The sequence below is a fragment of the Myotis nattereri genome (assembly GCF_964212035.1).
Source record: "Myotis nattereri genome assembly, chromosome: 3".
Classification (NCBI taxonomy): domain Eukaryota; kingdom Metazoa; phylum Chordata; class Mammalia; order Chiroptera; family Vespertilionidae; genus Myotis; species Myotis nattereri.
Window position 1 is genome coordinate 110,645,358 of NC_138077.1, and position 16,806 is coordinate 110,662,163.

The 16,806-nt window shown below is 39.5% G+C and overlaps 1 protein-coding gene across 2 annotated transcripts in view; it reads left to right on the plus strand.

The window, feature by feature from the left end:
- The first annotated feature begins 219 nt into the window (after positions 1-219).
- Positions 220-16,806, plus strand: part of LOC308515637 (phospholipid scramblase 1-like) — a 32,510-nt gene continuing 15,923 nt past the window's right edge. The window contains exons 1-6 of one of the 2 annotated variants that reach the window (XM_081086138.1): positions 220-344; positions 7,780-7,805; positions 11,465-11,545; positions 13,191-13,435; positions 14,479-14,521; positions 16,014-16,234. In XM_081086138.1, the coding sequence (XP_080942264.1) occupies positions 7,793-7,805; positions 11,465-11,545; positions 13,191-13,435; positions 14,479-14,521; positions 16,014-16,234 (603 nt within the window). In that variant the 5' untranslated portion in view covers positions 220-344; positions 7,780-7,792. The remainder of the gene's footprint in view (positions 345-7,779; positions 7,806-11,464; positions 11,546-13,190; positions 13,436-14,478; positions 14,522-16,013; positions 16,235-16,806) is intronic. The other variant, XM_081086137.1, reaches the window with a different exon arrangement.

A 16,806-nucleotide genomic window follows, 5' to 3' on the forward strand; every position in this document is an offset into this window, starting at 1 on the left:
GCTGCTCTGAGCCGCAGAGCCAATGTTGCTTCATTCAGTCCAGAGAGCAAGAGGAGGGCGGGCAGTGATCTCCCTGCAGCTCCCCCTCCAGGAGCCACCGGACGTGCGCGCGGGGGGGGGACACTAGGGAACCCTTTTGTATACGTAGGGACCCAGGAAACGAAACCAGAGCCTCCATTCAGCGCCAAGGTCGCTAAGAGGCCCCTCCCTGGTGACTTCCGGGAAGGTTGTGTAACCGGACACGCAGGAGCCACCCAGGGGCCAAAAGCAGCAGAGCCACTGCCTGCGCCGGGGTTCTCTTCTCTGGTCAGCGCAGGGCGGTCACGGAGCAGCGGCAGCCACAGGTGAGCTGGGGAGTGGGGGGGGGTTCTCTGCCTCCTGGCGCGGGACTTCAGGGGCGGCTTGTGACACAGGGGCGCGAGGGCAGCGGGTTGCGCTGGCACTGAGATTGGCGGGTACCTGGTGGGACAGAGGTCCTGGGGGCCAAGGGAAGCCGCCCGGAAGTGGAGCCAGGGCTCAGGAAGGGCAGTGCTGGCCACCGGGTGCTCCAGGCCGGGAACTTGCCCTGAAAAGGATCCCCGTCTGAAACCGCCAGCCAGGCTCGGCTTCTAGTGGGTGTCTTCACAGCTGCGAGAGCACCTTGAATCAAGGCACGAACCTGGGCCCAGGGGATCTGCCAGCCCATTGGGGAAGTTGGAAGGGACCAGTAATAGAGCCTGCTAGCTGTCGTTTAACAGTAAACACTAAATAGGAGTGTGGGTGGAACTATGCCAGACACCCTGGAAAATCAGCATTGGAAAGGGAGAGGCGGTTTGTAGAGGCCAAGACCATTATCTCAGGAGTCCCCCTGCCTGACTGAATCCTGCCTGTACTACTTAATATGGGGACTTCCAGCCAGTTTCTTCAAAGACCGTCCTTCCTTACCTCATTCTGGAAGTTGTACTACTATTAAGATTTACAAGAGTTAGAGTATGACGTGAATTAGTGAATTTTGTTAGGGCAGGATCTGGCACTGCAGAAAGTACTCAGTGAAAATCAGTTCTTATTGTTTGAATATTTGACCAAGTTCTGCTTCTCCATGCTTACTATCTGGTTCCCTGGGGTTTTATTTATACATTTACTTATCCCTGGAATTCTGGCATGGTAACTTCCCAGTTCCAGGAACAGGCAGGAAACTATTGTTTCTCCTAGTTTAGAAAGATCCGGAACATGATTAGTACTGTGCAAAGTGTCACTTACTTAGTGTCAAGTGTCAGACGATTTGGGATCACTTTTTCTCCCTTGAATTTTTGTAACAGCATAAGTTCCTCTTAATACTAACCTGACGATTGGAGGAGTTTGAAGGCTGAACTAACACAAGGCTGCTTGTAAAATGAGTGGACTTTTGCACTTATGTAGAAAAGTGGCATTTGAAATAGCTAGGTCATAGGAGATTAAGCAGCCTTCAAATCTGTAAGGCAGCTGTTCTTTCTGACTGAAAGGAATGAACTAATACAGTATACACCCTGTTGGATCAACAAGCACAAATTAAGTGCTTTGCCTTGGACTGGCTATGCTCTGGCCTTTCAGAGTGTAAAGTGCAGCTGGAGACAGTGAATGTGTGAGTGAGAACTCCATCCTCAAGTCTAATGACCTCTCCCTCCTAGTCCGTAACTCACAGAAATTTCCTTTTCTTGAATGAGACAAGCTCCCTCAGCCTCAGGACTTCTACCTATGCAGTTACCTCTGTCTGTAATGCCACAGCGTACCCACTCTTCACACACACTTCCTTCAGCTCTCGGATCTCTCTTCCTTGACACACACATCCCCACTACCTAACCCAGTGCCCCCATAACTCTATTATAGCAGCATTGTACTTATTCATAGCACTTAGAGTGTTCATAATAAAGTATTGTCTGTCATTTTGTTCTAGTGATTGTTACACTGTTTTACATGCTGTATGCCTCTCATCATTTAAAAGGCACAAGTTTTATACTGTTAATATTCACACAATATTTATAAATGTACATGTGCATTATATGTGTGTATGTACACACACTGTATAGCAATTTCTTAAGTAGTACTAAATTGAAAAAGTCAAAGTACAGCTGTTAATTAGTACTAACAACTGTGCTTTTCATTTTTAAAATTTTGAATGTAGTAAGTGCTTATGAAATTTCTAGCCTGGCTAGAACTAAAAACAAAATGGCCATGAGTAAATTTGAAATTATTAAGAGAGATACCATACAAATAGTCTTTTAACAAGTTTTACTGAAACTGGACAATTTGGGAGATTTTTTTATTTTTATTTTTATTTATTTTTTTATTTTATTTTTTTTCCCCCATCCTTCCCCTGCCCAGGAGATTTTTTTTTTTTTCCAATGAATCAAGGACATGAGCGTAAAGCACATGAACCATAAATCATTTTAATTCAGCTAGTGAGTGAGCATTAAGTAACCATTCGTTTTGGGGTGTAGTTTCCTCATTTATAAGGAGGAAAGGAAACTAATTTGTGAGGGACCTCTGGGAATTGTCAGCAAAGGCTTTGCAGAAGGAATAAAGCATCCATGCCAGGGTGACTGACATAAAGTTGTTTTTGTTTCTTTTGACTTTTTGGTTTACTTGTTAGTTTTGTAGAACACTTGACCACCACTTTCTCAATTGGTCCCAGTTGATGCAATATCTACTTTTGTCTTCAAAGTTTACTATAAAATGCTATCTCAAAGTGGTTCTGAGCATGTTTGTTTTGTTTCCTTGAACATGAAATGCAGGAGTAGACTTTTATAGGAAGACTCCCCATTACCAGATACTTTGCTTTTGTAAATCAGCCTTAGCCACCTCACTTCCATCCCATACCTTGTACATGTATTTGGTGGACTGGTGGACTCAACATCTGTATAAATTCATCTGGTTTTAGTCTACTTATCTTTTACCAAAACTACAGTTCAACAGATGAAGTATTTTTGTCCTCAGTGTTAACTAAAGCTTTTTAAATGCACAAAATTTACCTATGAACACAAGCTGAGCAACATAGAAAGTATTTTTTATATTTTTTTTTACAATTTCCTTCTTTTTTAAAATTTATTTTCTCTTTATTAAGATATTACAAATGTGTCCTTATCCCCCCCAATGTCGTCTCATCCCCCCAATCCTGCCCTCACCCTCACCCCCTGTTGTTCACATCCATCGCTTATGCTTATATGCATGTATATAAGTCCTTTGGTTGATCTCTCCCCAAAGTATTTTATTTGTAAACTACCTCAGCAAGTGTTCCTGTGCCCAGTTTCTCCCCTCCTCCAAGCCTAATAACTCATTTTCACTTATTTGCAGGAATTTAGGAACATTTATGTGATGGACTGTAGAGCAATAACTTGCTAAAATAATTTAGAACATATATCCCCCATCTTGGGAATCTGAGAAAAAATTTTAACTAGTTTGTCTAGGGCCGGCAATTAAGAAGCAAATTTGGATAAATAGTTCAAATCTAATTTTGCCTAATTTGTAGGCATAGTAATTTTAGGATTTTCCAAAATGAGGGATGCTTCCCCCTTGGGTTCCAGATTTTATAGAAATTTTAGAACCCCAAGACATGGTCAAAAGGGTTTCACTGTATTATTGACTGTGGAACAATTTACTGGATATCAGCTGAACTATTTCTCCTTCTCCTGGTCATAGAAGTTTATAATTTGAAGTTTTTATTTGTCCTGAGGTAATTAATATTTCAATAGTACAGTATATAGTATGACTTCATTAGAGACTATATAGGATAAATATGACTTTCTCTGTCTTAGAAGATTTTTTTGGAATTTGTTTCTTATAGAAATAGTGGAGGCATTATTTAATTAAGGTATCATGTTAATTAAATAACTAATTCACCCAAGACTCAGCTCTGTCATTTCCAAAGCTGAGTGATGCTATGTGTTGTGATAGAATCATTAGGTTTGAGAAAATCGAAAGATCCTTAAAACAGCAAATAGTGTACAAGGATGAACTTGGTGCATATCTTTAATCCACAAGTGCTTTATTCCACCTGGCATACACACAGGTACAACTGTCACTTAACATTTTGCACCACAGCTTATGACATAACCATTTTTATGCTTGAGGCATTATGTAATAGTGAAAATTCTAAAAGCTATGGGAAAATGAGGGCCCAGATTGTGTTCCATGGTATTTTTCCCAACAGATACTCATCCTTACAAACTTGTAGTTTAAGACTCAAAATATTGTAATCAAATAGGAAGGAAAAAAGCAAATAAGAACAAGTGTGCTCTGTTTTGGGGTCAGTTTAGTTTCTCTTCTTTGGATTTTTGTACAGGGAGGGAATGATCTCTGACCCTATGAAAGAAAGATATTCAAGTTGGCACTCATTTGGCAAGGACTTGTTAGGTCATAGCACTCCATTGCTCAGGAGCTTTTACCTTTTCCTCATGCGATTCACAGCATTTGTTAATGATTTCCTCTTTCTGGCATACTTGTTCTTTCTGACTGGTCCTGGACTCCCCAGGCTCAAACAGCTGAATGTAAAAACATATATTTTTAAATTATTTTATTTTAAAATATTTAAAATATTTTATTTTTTAAGTAAAATTCTTTATTTTAATAATTTTGAAGTCCTCTCTCCCCCCACAGACACACACAGGGGGGACTTGTCTGTGTTCCTCCTCCAGGTATTATTCAGGATTTCTCCTTGAAATTAGTACATTTCTGACATTGTAGGCAAGTAGAGAATGATGGAAACAATGGTCCCTTAAAATTGTTGTAAAATTGGTTAAAGGTATAGGATATTTTTTGACTAATCATATTAAAGAGGGCTATCCTATGAACAATTGAGGATAAATAAAAACTTTAGAGATGTCCTGTCCAGCATGTTGATAAAAGGATATACTTTAATTCTACTCCACAACCTTAATCTTTTAATTTTATATATCTATGAAGGTACTCTTAGCATATTTTAAGTTAATGGGTATTACTTTTAATGTATAATATTTGATCATGGAAATGTGAGATTAACAAAAGTAACCATGGCATGTGTTACATATGACTTACTGTTCCTAACCTAAAACATGAATGTGGCCTATGAAAACTTTTAGCCAACTTTGGTTGCATATATGTTTATTTAATTATTGATCATCTTATAGATTAACTGAAGAAAAACATAAATTTTAGTCTTTTAGCCTGATGAGGTCCACAACAGTTGGTTTCTGACTAACTAATGAAAGCTTAGGTTACTATTATTCTACGAAAATCCAGGAAGTCGAATTAGTAACTCAAACAAATGTTTTGCTTTATTCAAGAGCCAAGTAAACCCATTCTGAATTATTCAACCATTGCTGAATTTCTTGAGCACACATAATTAAGAGGTGATTATAATTGGAATGTTCATAAGAGTTTTACTAGTTTATAGAATTTTATGCTTAAAATTAAAATGAACCCTGGCTGGTATAGCTAAGTGGTTAGAGCATCTGCTTGTGCACCAAAGGGTCACAGGTTCGATTCCTGGTCAAGGGCATATACCTGGGTTGCAGGTTTGATCTCTGGCCCCTTTGGGGAGGCATCCAATCAGTGTGTCTCTCTCACATTGATGCTTCTCTCTCTCTCTCTCTCTCTCTTTCTCTCTCTCTCTCTCTCTCTCTCTCTCTCTCTCTCTCTCTCTCTCTTCCCCCTCCCTCCCTTCCTCTCTTTCTGAAAAATTTAATGGAAAAAATATCCTTGGAAGAGGATTAATAAAAAAAAAAATTAAAATGAGAGGAGGGACATGAGTTCTTCCTAGAAACACCAGATTTTAGTAAAGAATATAGAGGAGAGTGTTGATTTTTAAAAATTTACCATTTAAGACACCACAGGAGGAGGCATTAATAAAGTGGTTGCAAGACGAGAGGACTTCAGAAGGTCGGGTCTGGTTTATGTTAGTGTGTGAGTCCAAGATAAGAGTCAGGTAACAGAGTTTTGCTTCATGTGTTAATTGTAATTAACAGGCACATAGGGGGTTGGGATATAAAGTATAGAGATAAGAAATGTAGTGACAGGATAGGAGTGGGAAAATATAGGATGGGATCAAGGCACTGGAAGGCAGAAGTACTGCGTACAATGTTTATTATTATTATTACTACAGGCCCGGTGCACAAAATTCAAAATTCATGCAGGGGGAGGGGGGGGCGGTGGGCGGTTCCCTCAGCCCAGACTGCACCCTCTCCAATTGGGGAACCCTTGGGGGATGTCCAACTGCCGGTCATCCCTCTCGCAATCTGGGACCGCTGGCTCCTAACCACTCACCTGCCTGCCTGCCTGATCACCCCTGACTGCCTCTGCCTGCCTGCCTGATCACCCCTAACTGCTCCCCTGCCAGCCTGGTCGTCCCCAACTGCCCTCCCCAGCTGGCCTGTCTCGCCCTCAACCGCCATCCCCTGCCGGCCTGGTTACCCGCAACTTCCCTCCCCTGGAGGCCTGTTCACCCCCAACTGTCCTCCCTGCCAGCCTGATTGCCCCTAACCCCCTGCCAGCCTGATCTCGCCTCCAACTGCCCTCTCCTGCTGGCCTGATAGCCCCTAACTATCTCTGCCTTGGCCCCCACTACCATGGCTTTGTCCAAAAGATGGCTGGTCGACCCAGTCTAATTAGCATATTACCCTTTTATTTATAAAGATAGATTATATAGGATAGGATTGCTTAAATGGAGGGGGAAAGCCTTTTTCATCAGGAGGAGATGCTCTTGGCAGACAAAAATACATAATCCCTATATCTGGACTGATAGCCATATGCACTATACTGCCAAACTGGTTATTAAAAAATCGAACTGCTTTCTTACACCTTACACCAAACAGCTGTTGCCCTTAGAACCCCTCCTCAGCTCCCACCTTAGGTTCTGCCTTCGCAGTTCACCCAGATTAGATTCTGATTGGTCAGTTTCTATGCCAGTCAGTGTCAAAAGCTCTGCCTCATAGGCAGCCATTGGCTCCTTGCAGTTCCCCCTGATTTGGTTCTGATTGGCCGGTTTCTATGCCAGTCAGCGTCTCCAGGCCTGTCTTTGGCCTATCTCCGGGCCTGATCTGCAGCCTCCGTGGGAGCTGCGGATCAGGCTTTGCCTCTCTCCCTGGGCCTCATCCACAGCTGCTGCGCCCACCTCGCCCCACCCACCCTCCACTGCTCTGCCTGCCGGCTGCCAGCCTTGCTGTGATAGGATCCTGTGGGCCATGGGGGAGGGACGAAGAGGTGCTCCATGCACTTCCTGGTGACCAGTCGTCTGTCTGGTCATTTAGGTTGTGACAGCCCCTGGCCTTTTATAATGTAGATTATTATTATTATTATCATTTATTCTTCAATAGAAATAAACAAATACAAAATTTCAGTTAGATTGCCATGGAACTATAACTATGACAACCCCTGAGGGTGGGTTATCTGGCTAAAAACAGGTATTAAAGCATAGAACAAAGGTTCATGCCTTTTCAGATTTACCATCCACACTGGGCAGAACACATCCACAGGACCTGGAATTTCCAGAGACATTTGCAGTAGTGGAACTGATAGCTAATGTTTCTCTCTCTCATGCTGGATCATGCTTGGAGCCCAGCCCTGAGCTATCCACCACCTGGCTGACCCACAACTTTCGAAGTTCTACTCAGAAACATAGCAATAGGGAATGGATCAAGACCAAAGGGTTGAAATGACCAGATTCTGGTAAACTAGATGAAAAGAGGAATATCTTATGTGCATATGTTCTTTCAGAGTATCTTGTTTTAAAAGTCATATTTGACCTATAAAATTACAGCCGATGTATTAATATCAGGTCTTCTTTTTCAGAACTTTTATAATCATGGACAAACAAAGTAAGTAAATTATGTATTTGCTTTTCTCCTATAATGCTAAATCTGCTGTTAATATATTATCAGAAGTTTTATTGAGTTTCTGAAATAATATAATTTGCTTTGTGTTGTTTGTTCTTCAGAATCCCAAGGTCTAGTTCAGTGTTTTGATATACAGTATCCACAGATATTCACTACCAATAATTTTTTATTTAAAAATACAAACGCCTTAAACTTAAGAAATTTTAGGCCTACTGGAAAATATGTTGTATAATTTATACTATATTTCATCCAGACCAGTTTTCCCTTGTATGTGTATTTCATTTACATAAAGATAATTCAAGTCATATTAATTAACATAATACATTTAATATGTCAGTTCATTGTAATAAAATCCTCACATAAATCCCTAATATGTGTTTCATAACATACACATGTGAATAGTTTTAAATAAATACCAATCATTATATTCTGACTTTTTTTTCTTTCAAGAAAAATTTAAATAAGTTAGGTATTGACCAAGCATGTAATAAGACATTGTCTGATTAAAAACCTAAAGCAGCCCTGACCGGTTTGGCTCAGTGGATAGAGCGTCGGCCTGCAGACTGAAGGGTTCCAGGTTTGATTCCGGTCAAGGGCATGTACTTTGGTTGCGGGCACATCCCCGGTAGAGAGCATGCAGGAGGCAGCTGACGGATGTTTCTCTCTCATTGATGTTTCTGACTCTCTATCCCTCTCTCTTCCTCTCTGTAAAAAATCAATAAAATATATTTAAAAACCTAAAGCAATATGTCGGTGGGGGGGAAGGGGGATATTTTTTAAAAAGTCCTGTGTTCTGAAAGGATTTATATTCTCTCTTTAACTTTATGTAGGTAGCCAAAGATGTTTATCTCTCACCACAGTGTCAGCCTTGTTACATGTATATATTTATTAGGACCAGAACTTTGGCTCTTCTTCAGGAAGTTTCATGTTTTTCTCTTAGTGTTTGCTATGTTAACTTAATCTTAGTTACAAAACTCAAAGCTTTTTAAATGTAAGTTATATAAAGCTTTGAGTTTTGTAAATAAGATTAAATACATGTGTACATTTCACTTGTTTAATGTAAATTTTAGGATGCTTCAAATCACTTTTGAAAGATTCTTTCGGCCACAGTCATAATCACCTTTTAACTCTTCAGTTTCACATATATAAATTGTATGTACATGTGTGCATCGATAGAAGTGAAATGTACATATGTACATAAATATACATATATAAATTAAAATGAAATACCTTTACAACAATGTGATACTCCTATGACTTTATGTTATTTTAGGCTGCATTTCACAAATTCATTTGTAATTCATATGCTCTTTGAAAAACTTGACCACTTGCCCATTCATGTATTTATCTTTGTATAAATTTCCCCTAATCCTGTTACCAGGATCATTGCTCTGGTACAAAAATCTCAGAGATAATGAGGTCCTAATTTCTTGATTCTGTGATGTCATGGATATATGTTTATCTTCACTATTGTGGTGAACAATGGTATTTGCTCAGAAGTGCCAAAGTGTGACATATCATTTACGGGTAGGTCTTAAAGTCAGATTTGCAGTTTGTTTCTTCCAGATCCATCGAGTCTGATCCTGTTGTCTCTAACTCACGCTGAGAGTGGGGACTCTGGGCAGAGCCTTGAGAGCTAGAGAACTAAGCAAGGCCACTCATGTGATGCTGAGAAACAGAAAGGAATGGAAGGGAGGAAATAGCTTGCAATATTTCAGAAATCTGTGACAATTTGGTGTGTCTATCCAGGGGAAAGTCCTGATGGAAGTAGCTCTGTTGCCTGAATTTGCAGTCTCCATGGACTCCATTCTGCTGAACTTATTATGAAGCAATTGAATGGAGGAGAGAGTGGGCCCACAATCCAGTCTTCCTGCTAAAACCACGAATTGAGTGATCTTTAAAATCTCATGAAAGAGAAGCATACAGGGGAGGTGTCAGGTTGAATATTAGGCCAACATTTTCTTCTGTATTGATGCCATGTCCCCATGATTCAAAAGAAATTTTGAATTTACAGTTATTAAGTCATATGAAAGAGAGGAGGACATAATAAAAATGGAGAGTCCACTAGACTATATGTTCCATGAAGACATAGCCAGTGTAGCTCCAGAGACTAACTCAGGGTTGAGACAGGAGATACTTATTGTTCAGCTGGGTTGGCCACTAAATGAATAATTGGAGAAGCCTAAATATAAAGAACTAGGATGTTGAACTATTTGTACATATATTAGGATTAGTTACGACACATTGTATATCATTTGATTAGCAAATAATAACATTTAACCTGTTAGTTTATTGTACTTAAGTCAGTTTTGATTTTTATAAGTCAAAATCAGTCAAATATTAGAATTCACTTTGATCAACCTTATTAGGGAAGTCCCAGAGTAAGCATGAAAAGGATATTTAAATACAGATATAGCCCGGCTGCCGGCCGGCATGGCTCAGTGGTTGAGCATTGACCTATGAACCAGGAGGTCAGAATTCCATTACCGGTTGGGGCCTATGCCCAGATTGTGGGCTCGATCCCCAGTGTGGGGTGTGCAGGAGGCAGTCAATCAGTGATTCTCTTTTATCCTTGACTAGAGGCCTGGTGCTGGGGTCCCTTGGCCTGGCCTGTGGGGATCAGACCAAAACTGGCTCTCCGACATCCCCCAAGGGGTCCCAGATTGTGAGAGGGCACAGGCCAGGCCAAGGGAACCCACTAGTGCACAAATTTAGTATGCATATAAGATCTTTGGTTAATCTCTCCCCGCCCTCCCCCTCCACCCTTCCCTTTGAGATCCATCAGTCTGTTCCATGTTTTCATGCTTTTGGTTTCCACTCCTACATTGAGCATCTGCCTCCTCGTGGTCAGTGTGCATCATAGCTACCGGCTGGTCAGCCGGTTGGCTGGTTGCTTAGGCTTTTATATCTATAGATGCTTCTATCTCTCTCTCTCCCTCTCCTTTCCTCTCTGAAATCAATAAAAATATATTTAAATACATATATATGCATTATTTTAAATATTAAAAAATTCCTAGAGCCATGATTATAGTTATCTTTAAAATCATCTATAATTCTTCCATTACCATTCTCACATCCCCCTAGTTTTATTTATCTCTTCACACTCTATATGTGGTTTTCAAATCATCTCTTTTCTAATACCAACAAAATCAGAGTATGGAAGTGAACACTATCCAGCACAGTTTAAAACTAGAAATTCAAGCCCTGTGAATTTACCTGTTTCATTTTATCCAAAAGGGAATATGTTTACCCTGGTTGGTGTGTCTCAGTTGGTTGGGCATTGTCCTGCGCACCAAAAGGTTGCCAGTTTGATTTTTGATCAGGGCACATGCCTGGGTTGCAAACTCAATCCTGGTTGTGGGGAGGGAGAGATATGCGGGATGTTTCATTCTTGAATCAATGTTTCTCGCCTCCCATTCCTTCTCTCTAAAAATCAGTTAAAATTTTTTTTAAAGGGAATTTGTTTGACACACGATTCTGTGTCAAAATAATTCTGATAACAGGCACAATGTGTGTTAAGTGAAGAATTCCCTCTATTTCAATATAGCACAGATCATGCAAATGAAGTTACCTATCCACAGACATTATATTTTTCTTTTTAATGTGTATTTTGTTAAAGCTTAACTCTCCTTGAATTACAGATGCACAAATGAATGCTCCTCACCCAGGAACAAATTTCCCAGCTGGGTATCATCCTCAATATCCTCCGGCAGCATTCCAAGGTAAAAGCATTTGTTCAAAGAATAACGTGAAAATAAATCAGTCATTGATATTCCCCAAAGGGAGTGTGTGCATGTCTGTCCATCTGTCTGTGTATTTATTATAGTACTAGTGTCCCCATGCACAAAATTCGTGCCCATTAAAGGGAATTAATTAGACGAAATATTTTAATATTGCTATTTGCCCTTTCTCTATAGTAGAAGTGTCAGAGATGAAAGAAAATTAGTAAAAGGTATACGAAAATCTCCCTCCTGTCTGAGTCTGGGGCACGCCGTGGGACCCAGAGTCAAATCCCCACCCACCCGCATGCGCCTCGAAATCGCACAAGACCCAGACCTGGCCTGCTCCACCCCATCAAGGCCCGCAGGGCAGGGGGCCCAGCCTCAGGTCCCCCAACCCCATGCCAGGGCGGGGGCGGGGTGTGGCCTCAGGTCTTCCTGCCTGGCCTCAGGCTCGAGGGTGTGAGGGTGTGACGACTATTTGCATATTAGCTCTATTATGTAGGATTGCACTTTGTTGAAGGTGCAGTAATGAAATTGGCAGAGTAGTTCTTGATTTGTTTTGGTTGACTATATGTTATCATCAATAGCATTAAAGTATTTTTTTATTGATTCTCCATCTCTTCAGAAAATTGTGATCATGAAATCAATCAGTTAGGAGATTGGATCCTGAGTGTTTTTGAATCATGTGGAGCTGAGGTTAATTGTGTTCAGAGAGAGTCACAGAAAAGACATGACTGCTTTAAAGGAAGCTGCAGGCTATAGAAATGCAGCTACCTGGGGATATTCTCATCTTCATCCGATAGCAAGTGAAAGCTTTCCTTTTGTATACATGCTGGACCATGCCTTACATGTAGAGGGTCTTAGGAATGGACTATACAGTGGATTAAACTCCAGGGAAATTGTTAAACCAGAAAATTACATGGACAGTACTGGAAGGAATAACATGGCTGTACCTCTATACCAGGGTTTCTCAAAAGCGGCATTGTCATATTTTGGGATGGATAATTTTTTTTTCATCAGGGTGCTATTTCGGGCATTTTAGGATATTTAGCAGCATTTCTGGCCTCTGTCCACCAGATGTCAGTGTCACCCTCCCTTCTAGTTGTAACAGCCAAAAACATCTTTAGAACTTGCCAAATATACCTTGAAGAGACAAAACTGTCCCCAGTTCTCTCTCTCTCTATATATAGAAGATATGATTTTTTAGAATTCCAGAATTTCCAGTTTTACAGAGTGCTTTGATCCTAGAAATGCTGGCTCCTAAAGCCTTTATGTTGGACCTTCTACTCAATGTTCTCTCTCTTTTCCATGAAGGCATTCCAGAATATTTGTGCAAATGACTCTAGATCATTGCTGATTCTTTCACTTTCTTAGGTATTAAGCATATTTTCATCTGAGTGTTGAATAGTAAAAATGAGGCCAGGGCCAATTCTATTCTGCCCAAAACTCTCAAAATATAAATGTATATGAAACCACAGATATTTCATTGAAAATTTGATGAAAGATAAAAACATGAACGTTAAGCTTCATAGAAACAGGTTTCCTAAACTGAAATTTCAGTTTGTAGATACTGGGGTAAACCCAAAGACTTGTTGTTTCCATTTTTCAGTATAGTTACAAATTATTTCACTTGTTCATATTGCAGGACCTCCAGGACATACTGGCTACCCTGGCTTGCAAGCTGCCTATCCTGGGATGCTAGCAGGCTATCCTGTCCCCCAGGCTGACTATTCAATCCCACCACCTGGCTGTTCAAGTGCTGGTCCAGTGGGCTTTCCTGTCCAACACCAGCCAGTATATAATCAGCCAGTTGGACCTGCAGGGGTACCATGGATGCCAGCACCACCATCTCCATCAGACTGTCCACCAGGGTTGGAATATTTAAGTCAGGTAATTTCAAATACCTCGAATAGTCATTCAAATAAAACTGTGCTTCCAGTTTACTTATTAACAAATGACTAATTAGCAAATGTCTGAAATGGTAAAACAACATTTTTTGCAAACAAATTACTCTAATTCTTCTAGGTGAGGTTTACTTTTATTTTTATTTTTTTTAAATATATTTTTATTGATTTCAGAGAGGAGGAGAGAGGGAGAGAGAGATAGAAACATGAAAGATGAGAGATATTCATATATCAGCTGCATCCTGCATGACCCACACTGGGGATGGAGCCCACAACCCAAGCATGTGCCCTCACCGGAAATCGAACAGTAACTTCCTGGTTCATCGGTCGACACTCAACCACTGAGCCACACTGGCTGGGCAGATCAGGCTTACTTTTAAAGCAAACTACATATGGCTTAAGAAATTGAATTTTCTATGATCTTAAATATAATCTGATACTAACCAACAGCAAACACTTATTAAGCACCATTTTCCAGGCTTTGTTCCTAAGTATAATACAAGTATTAACTCATTTGATCCTTATAAAAGCTCTATGATATTTAGGTGTTATAATTATCACTATCACTCAACCACTGAGCAACACTGGCCAGGCCATTCAATAGATATTTTTAATTAAAAATATATTAACTTTAGCTCTGACCTGTGTGGCTTAGTTGGTTGGGCATTGTCCCATGCACTGAGAGGTTGCTGGTTCAATTCCCAGTCAGGGCACATGCCCGGGTTGTGGGCACAATCCCCAGGGAGGAGTGCAGGATGCAGCTAATGGATGTTTCTTTTTCCCCTTCCTCTCTCTCTAAAAATCTATAAACTATTCTTTAAAAAATAAAAGAAATAAAAAATATAAAGTGTATATTAATTTCAGGTATATCTAGAAGTAATATAAATTATCATTAAATATTGATAATATTGGTAAGTATTGTTAATTGATTATATGTATTCTTTAAAATATAAAAACTGATGTTAATTTGGTTGGCTTAAAAATGTGATATATAATTTATAGTTTAACTTTTTGTTTTTATTATAATAGATAGATCAGATACTGATTCATCAGCAAGTTGAGCTTCTAGAAGGTATGTATTGATTGTGTTGATTATATTTCTAGAAAGAGAAGACATTTGTGCAAATAAAGGCATATCAACAACCACAATTATAACACTTTAACAGATGTGGAATGATTAAAACTGGTTATTTACAAATGTCTCTCATCCTGATAATTCGTTTCTTGAACTTAGGAATCAAGTGGTAAAATACTATTACTCTGGGCATCCATCCTCATGATATAGACCCTAATTTAGAAGGAAACCAACCAAAATTTACTTTTGCTCCCTCTTCTCTCTAGAAGCACTTCAGTGATTTATCACTTTATCTAACCTCTCTCACTCTGGCTTTTCCTCTCCTAATATGTGATAACCTTGAGATTAGCACAGAGCCATGTGTGGTAGTGCACTTATCATAGTGCATTTCCAAAGTGAATACATTTTTTGAATATGGATGGGTATGTTGTAGAAAATTACAATCCTGCCAACAGTTTCTCTTGGGAGTTCAGATGAACCCTGTAAAACGTTTTTGCCATGGGCCGAGGATTATCACTTAGGATGTTGAAGGATGCTGATCCTAGAGATCTGATTTCCTAAAACAGCATTCCTGCTCATGTGAATGGGTCTGACTCCAACAGATGTCTCTCTGGGTACAGTACTCCTCACATATAATATGAGCATAGGAGGTCACCAGATGTTTCAAAACTCTTGACAGGAAGATTCATGAACCATAGTGTTTTTTTTCCTAGATATAGACTTTAATGAAAACTCTTCACCTCTCTGCAAAGTTTCTTACCGCTAGTAGAAATTATAGTATTAATTTCACTAGTCGGTGATAGATTCAATTACAATAAAATTATTATCTATTGTATTCAGATTACATACAGCATACATTGGTAGGTATTTATAATGTTCTCATTATTATTAGTTTGTTTAAACTAAGTTTAAACTCCTGGAAAGGAGCTCTTTGTTGTTGGATAAATTGTATTCTGAATTTTTTTTCATGTTTTATTTTAGGGAATTTATTTTTGAGATTATAGATCCTCCCAAAAGACCCTATATAGTACAGTACTCCATTCATAGTTTTTAGATTTATAACATATATATATTTTAAAGTGTATACTAGTATATATTAATCATAAAACATAAAGTTCCAAATTTAGTAATTATTAACTATTTGTATGGGTTGCTCAGGAGCTGGAAAGACATTCTAAGGTGAGCAAATAGTATGAGCTCTTAAGTCTCCCTTTTAAACATAGTTCTATGGAATTAGGAGAATATGGGTTTTCTTTTCCATGTCTCACACAGGACTCTTAATTTTGTATACTTTCATACTCTCTCCTAATTCTCTTCCTTTGTTGTTTTTCCTTTGTTGGAATCATCTCCAAACACCTTTCCTTTGCTTTCTCCCAATGTGACATGAAATATCATCTAAAAATTGTATAACTAGATATTATAGTATCTTAGGATAGATTCAATAGTCTTTTATCATAATGGTCATAATGACTCCCTTTTATGTTTTTAGTCTTAACAGGTTTTGAAACAAATAACAAATATGAAATTAAGAACAGCCTTGGACAGAGGATTTACTTTGCCGTGGAAGATACTGATTGCTGTACCCGAAATTGCTGTGGGGCTAATAGGCCTTTTACCATGAGGATTCTTGATCTTATGGGCCGAGAGGTCATAACTCTGGAGAGACCACTAAGATGTACCAGCTGTTGTTGCCCCTGCTGCCTTCAGGAGGTCAGTGAGCATTTACCTGGGTAATATGTAAAGTAGTTCAACAAGAATTATCACCCTTTCATTGAAACTGTATAATCAAATAAGATTTTCTAAAATTTGGTCCATGAACTATTGTTTTATGCTTGAGAGTAATTGGGAGAAGAAGGGTGGCACGTGAAAAATAGTGAGCAGTTAGCCCCCTGGCCCTGAGAAGTTCATCTCATGGGAATGAGCTTCTGCTCAGAGTTAGACTTTGGTTAGATAAGGCATGTTGGTAAAGTCCCTTACTTTAAATGACCATGAGAGGTCTGGCTAAAGCCAGAGGAGGGCACCACAGAGAATATCCTAGGATACAATTCCAGGATCAAGTGTACAGAAGAATGAAGAAAAGAACAGATATGTCCATCTCACAATTTTGGCCAACCTATTATGGAAGAAACCTAGGAGATATCTCCTTTGAGAAATGCCAACTCCTGTGTTCTTAAGTTCCCCATTAAAAAAAATTAATATATTTGAGCACCTGAAATAGATATATGCTAGGTGTGGGTGCCTTCAATTACTTGTCAGCTCACTGGTACAGAACGTGGATCTCA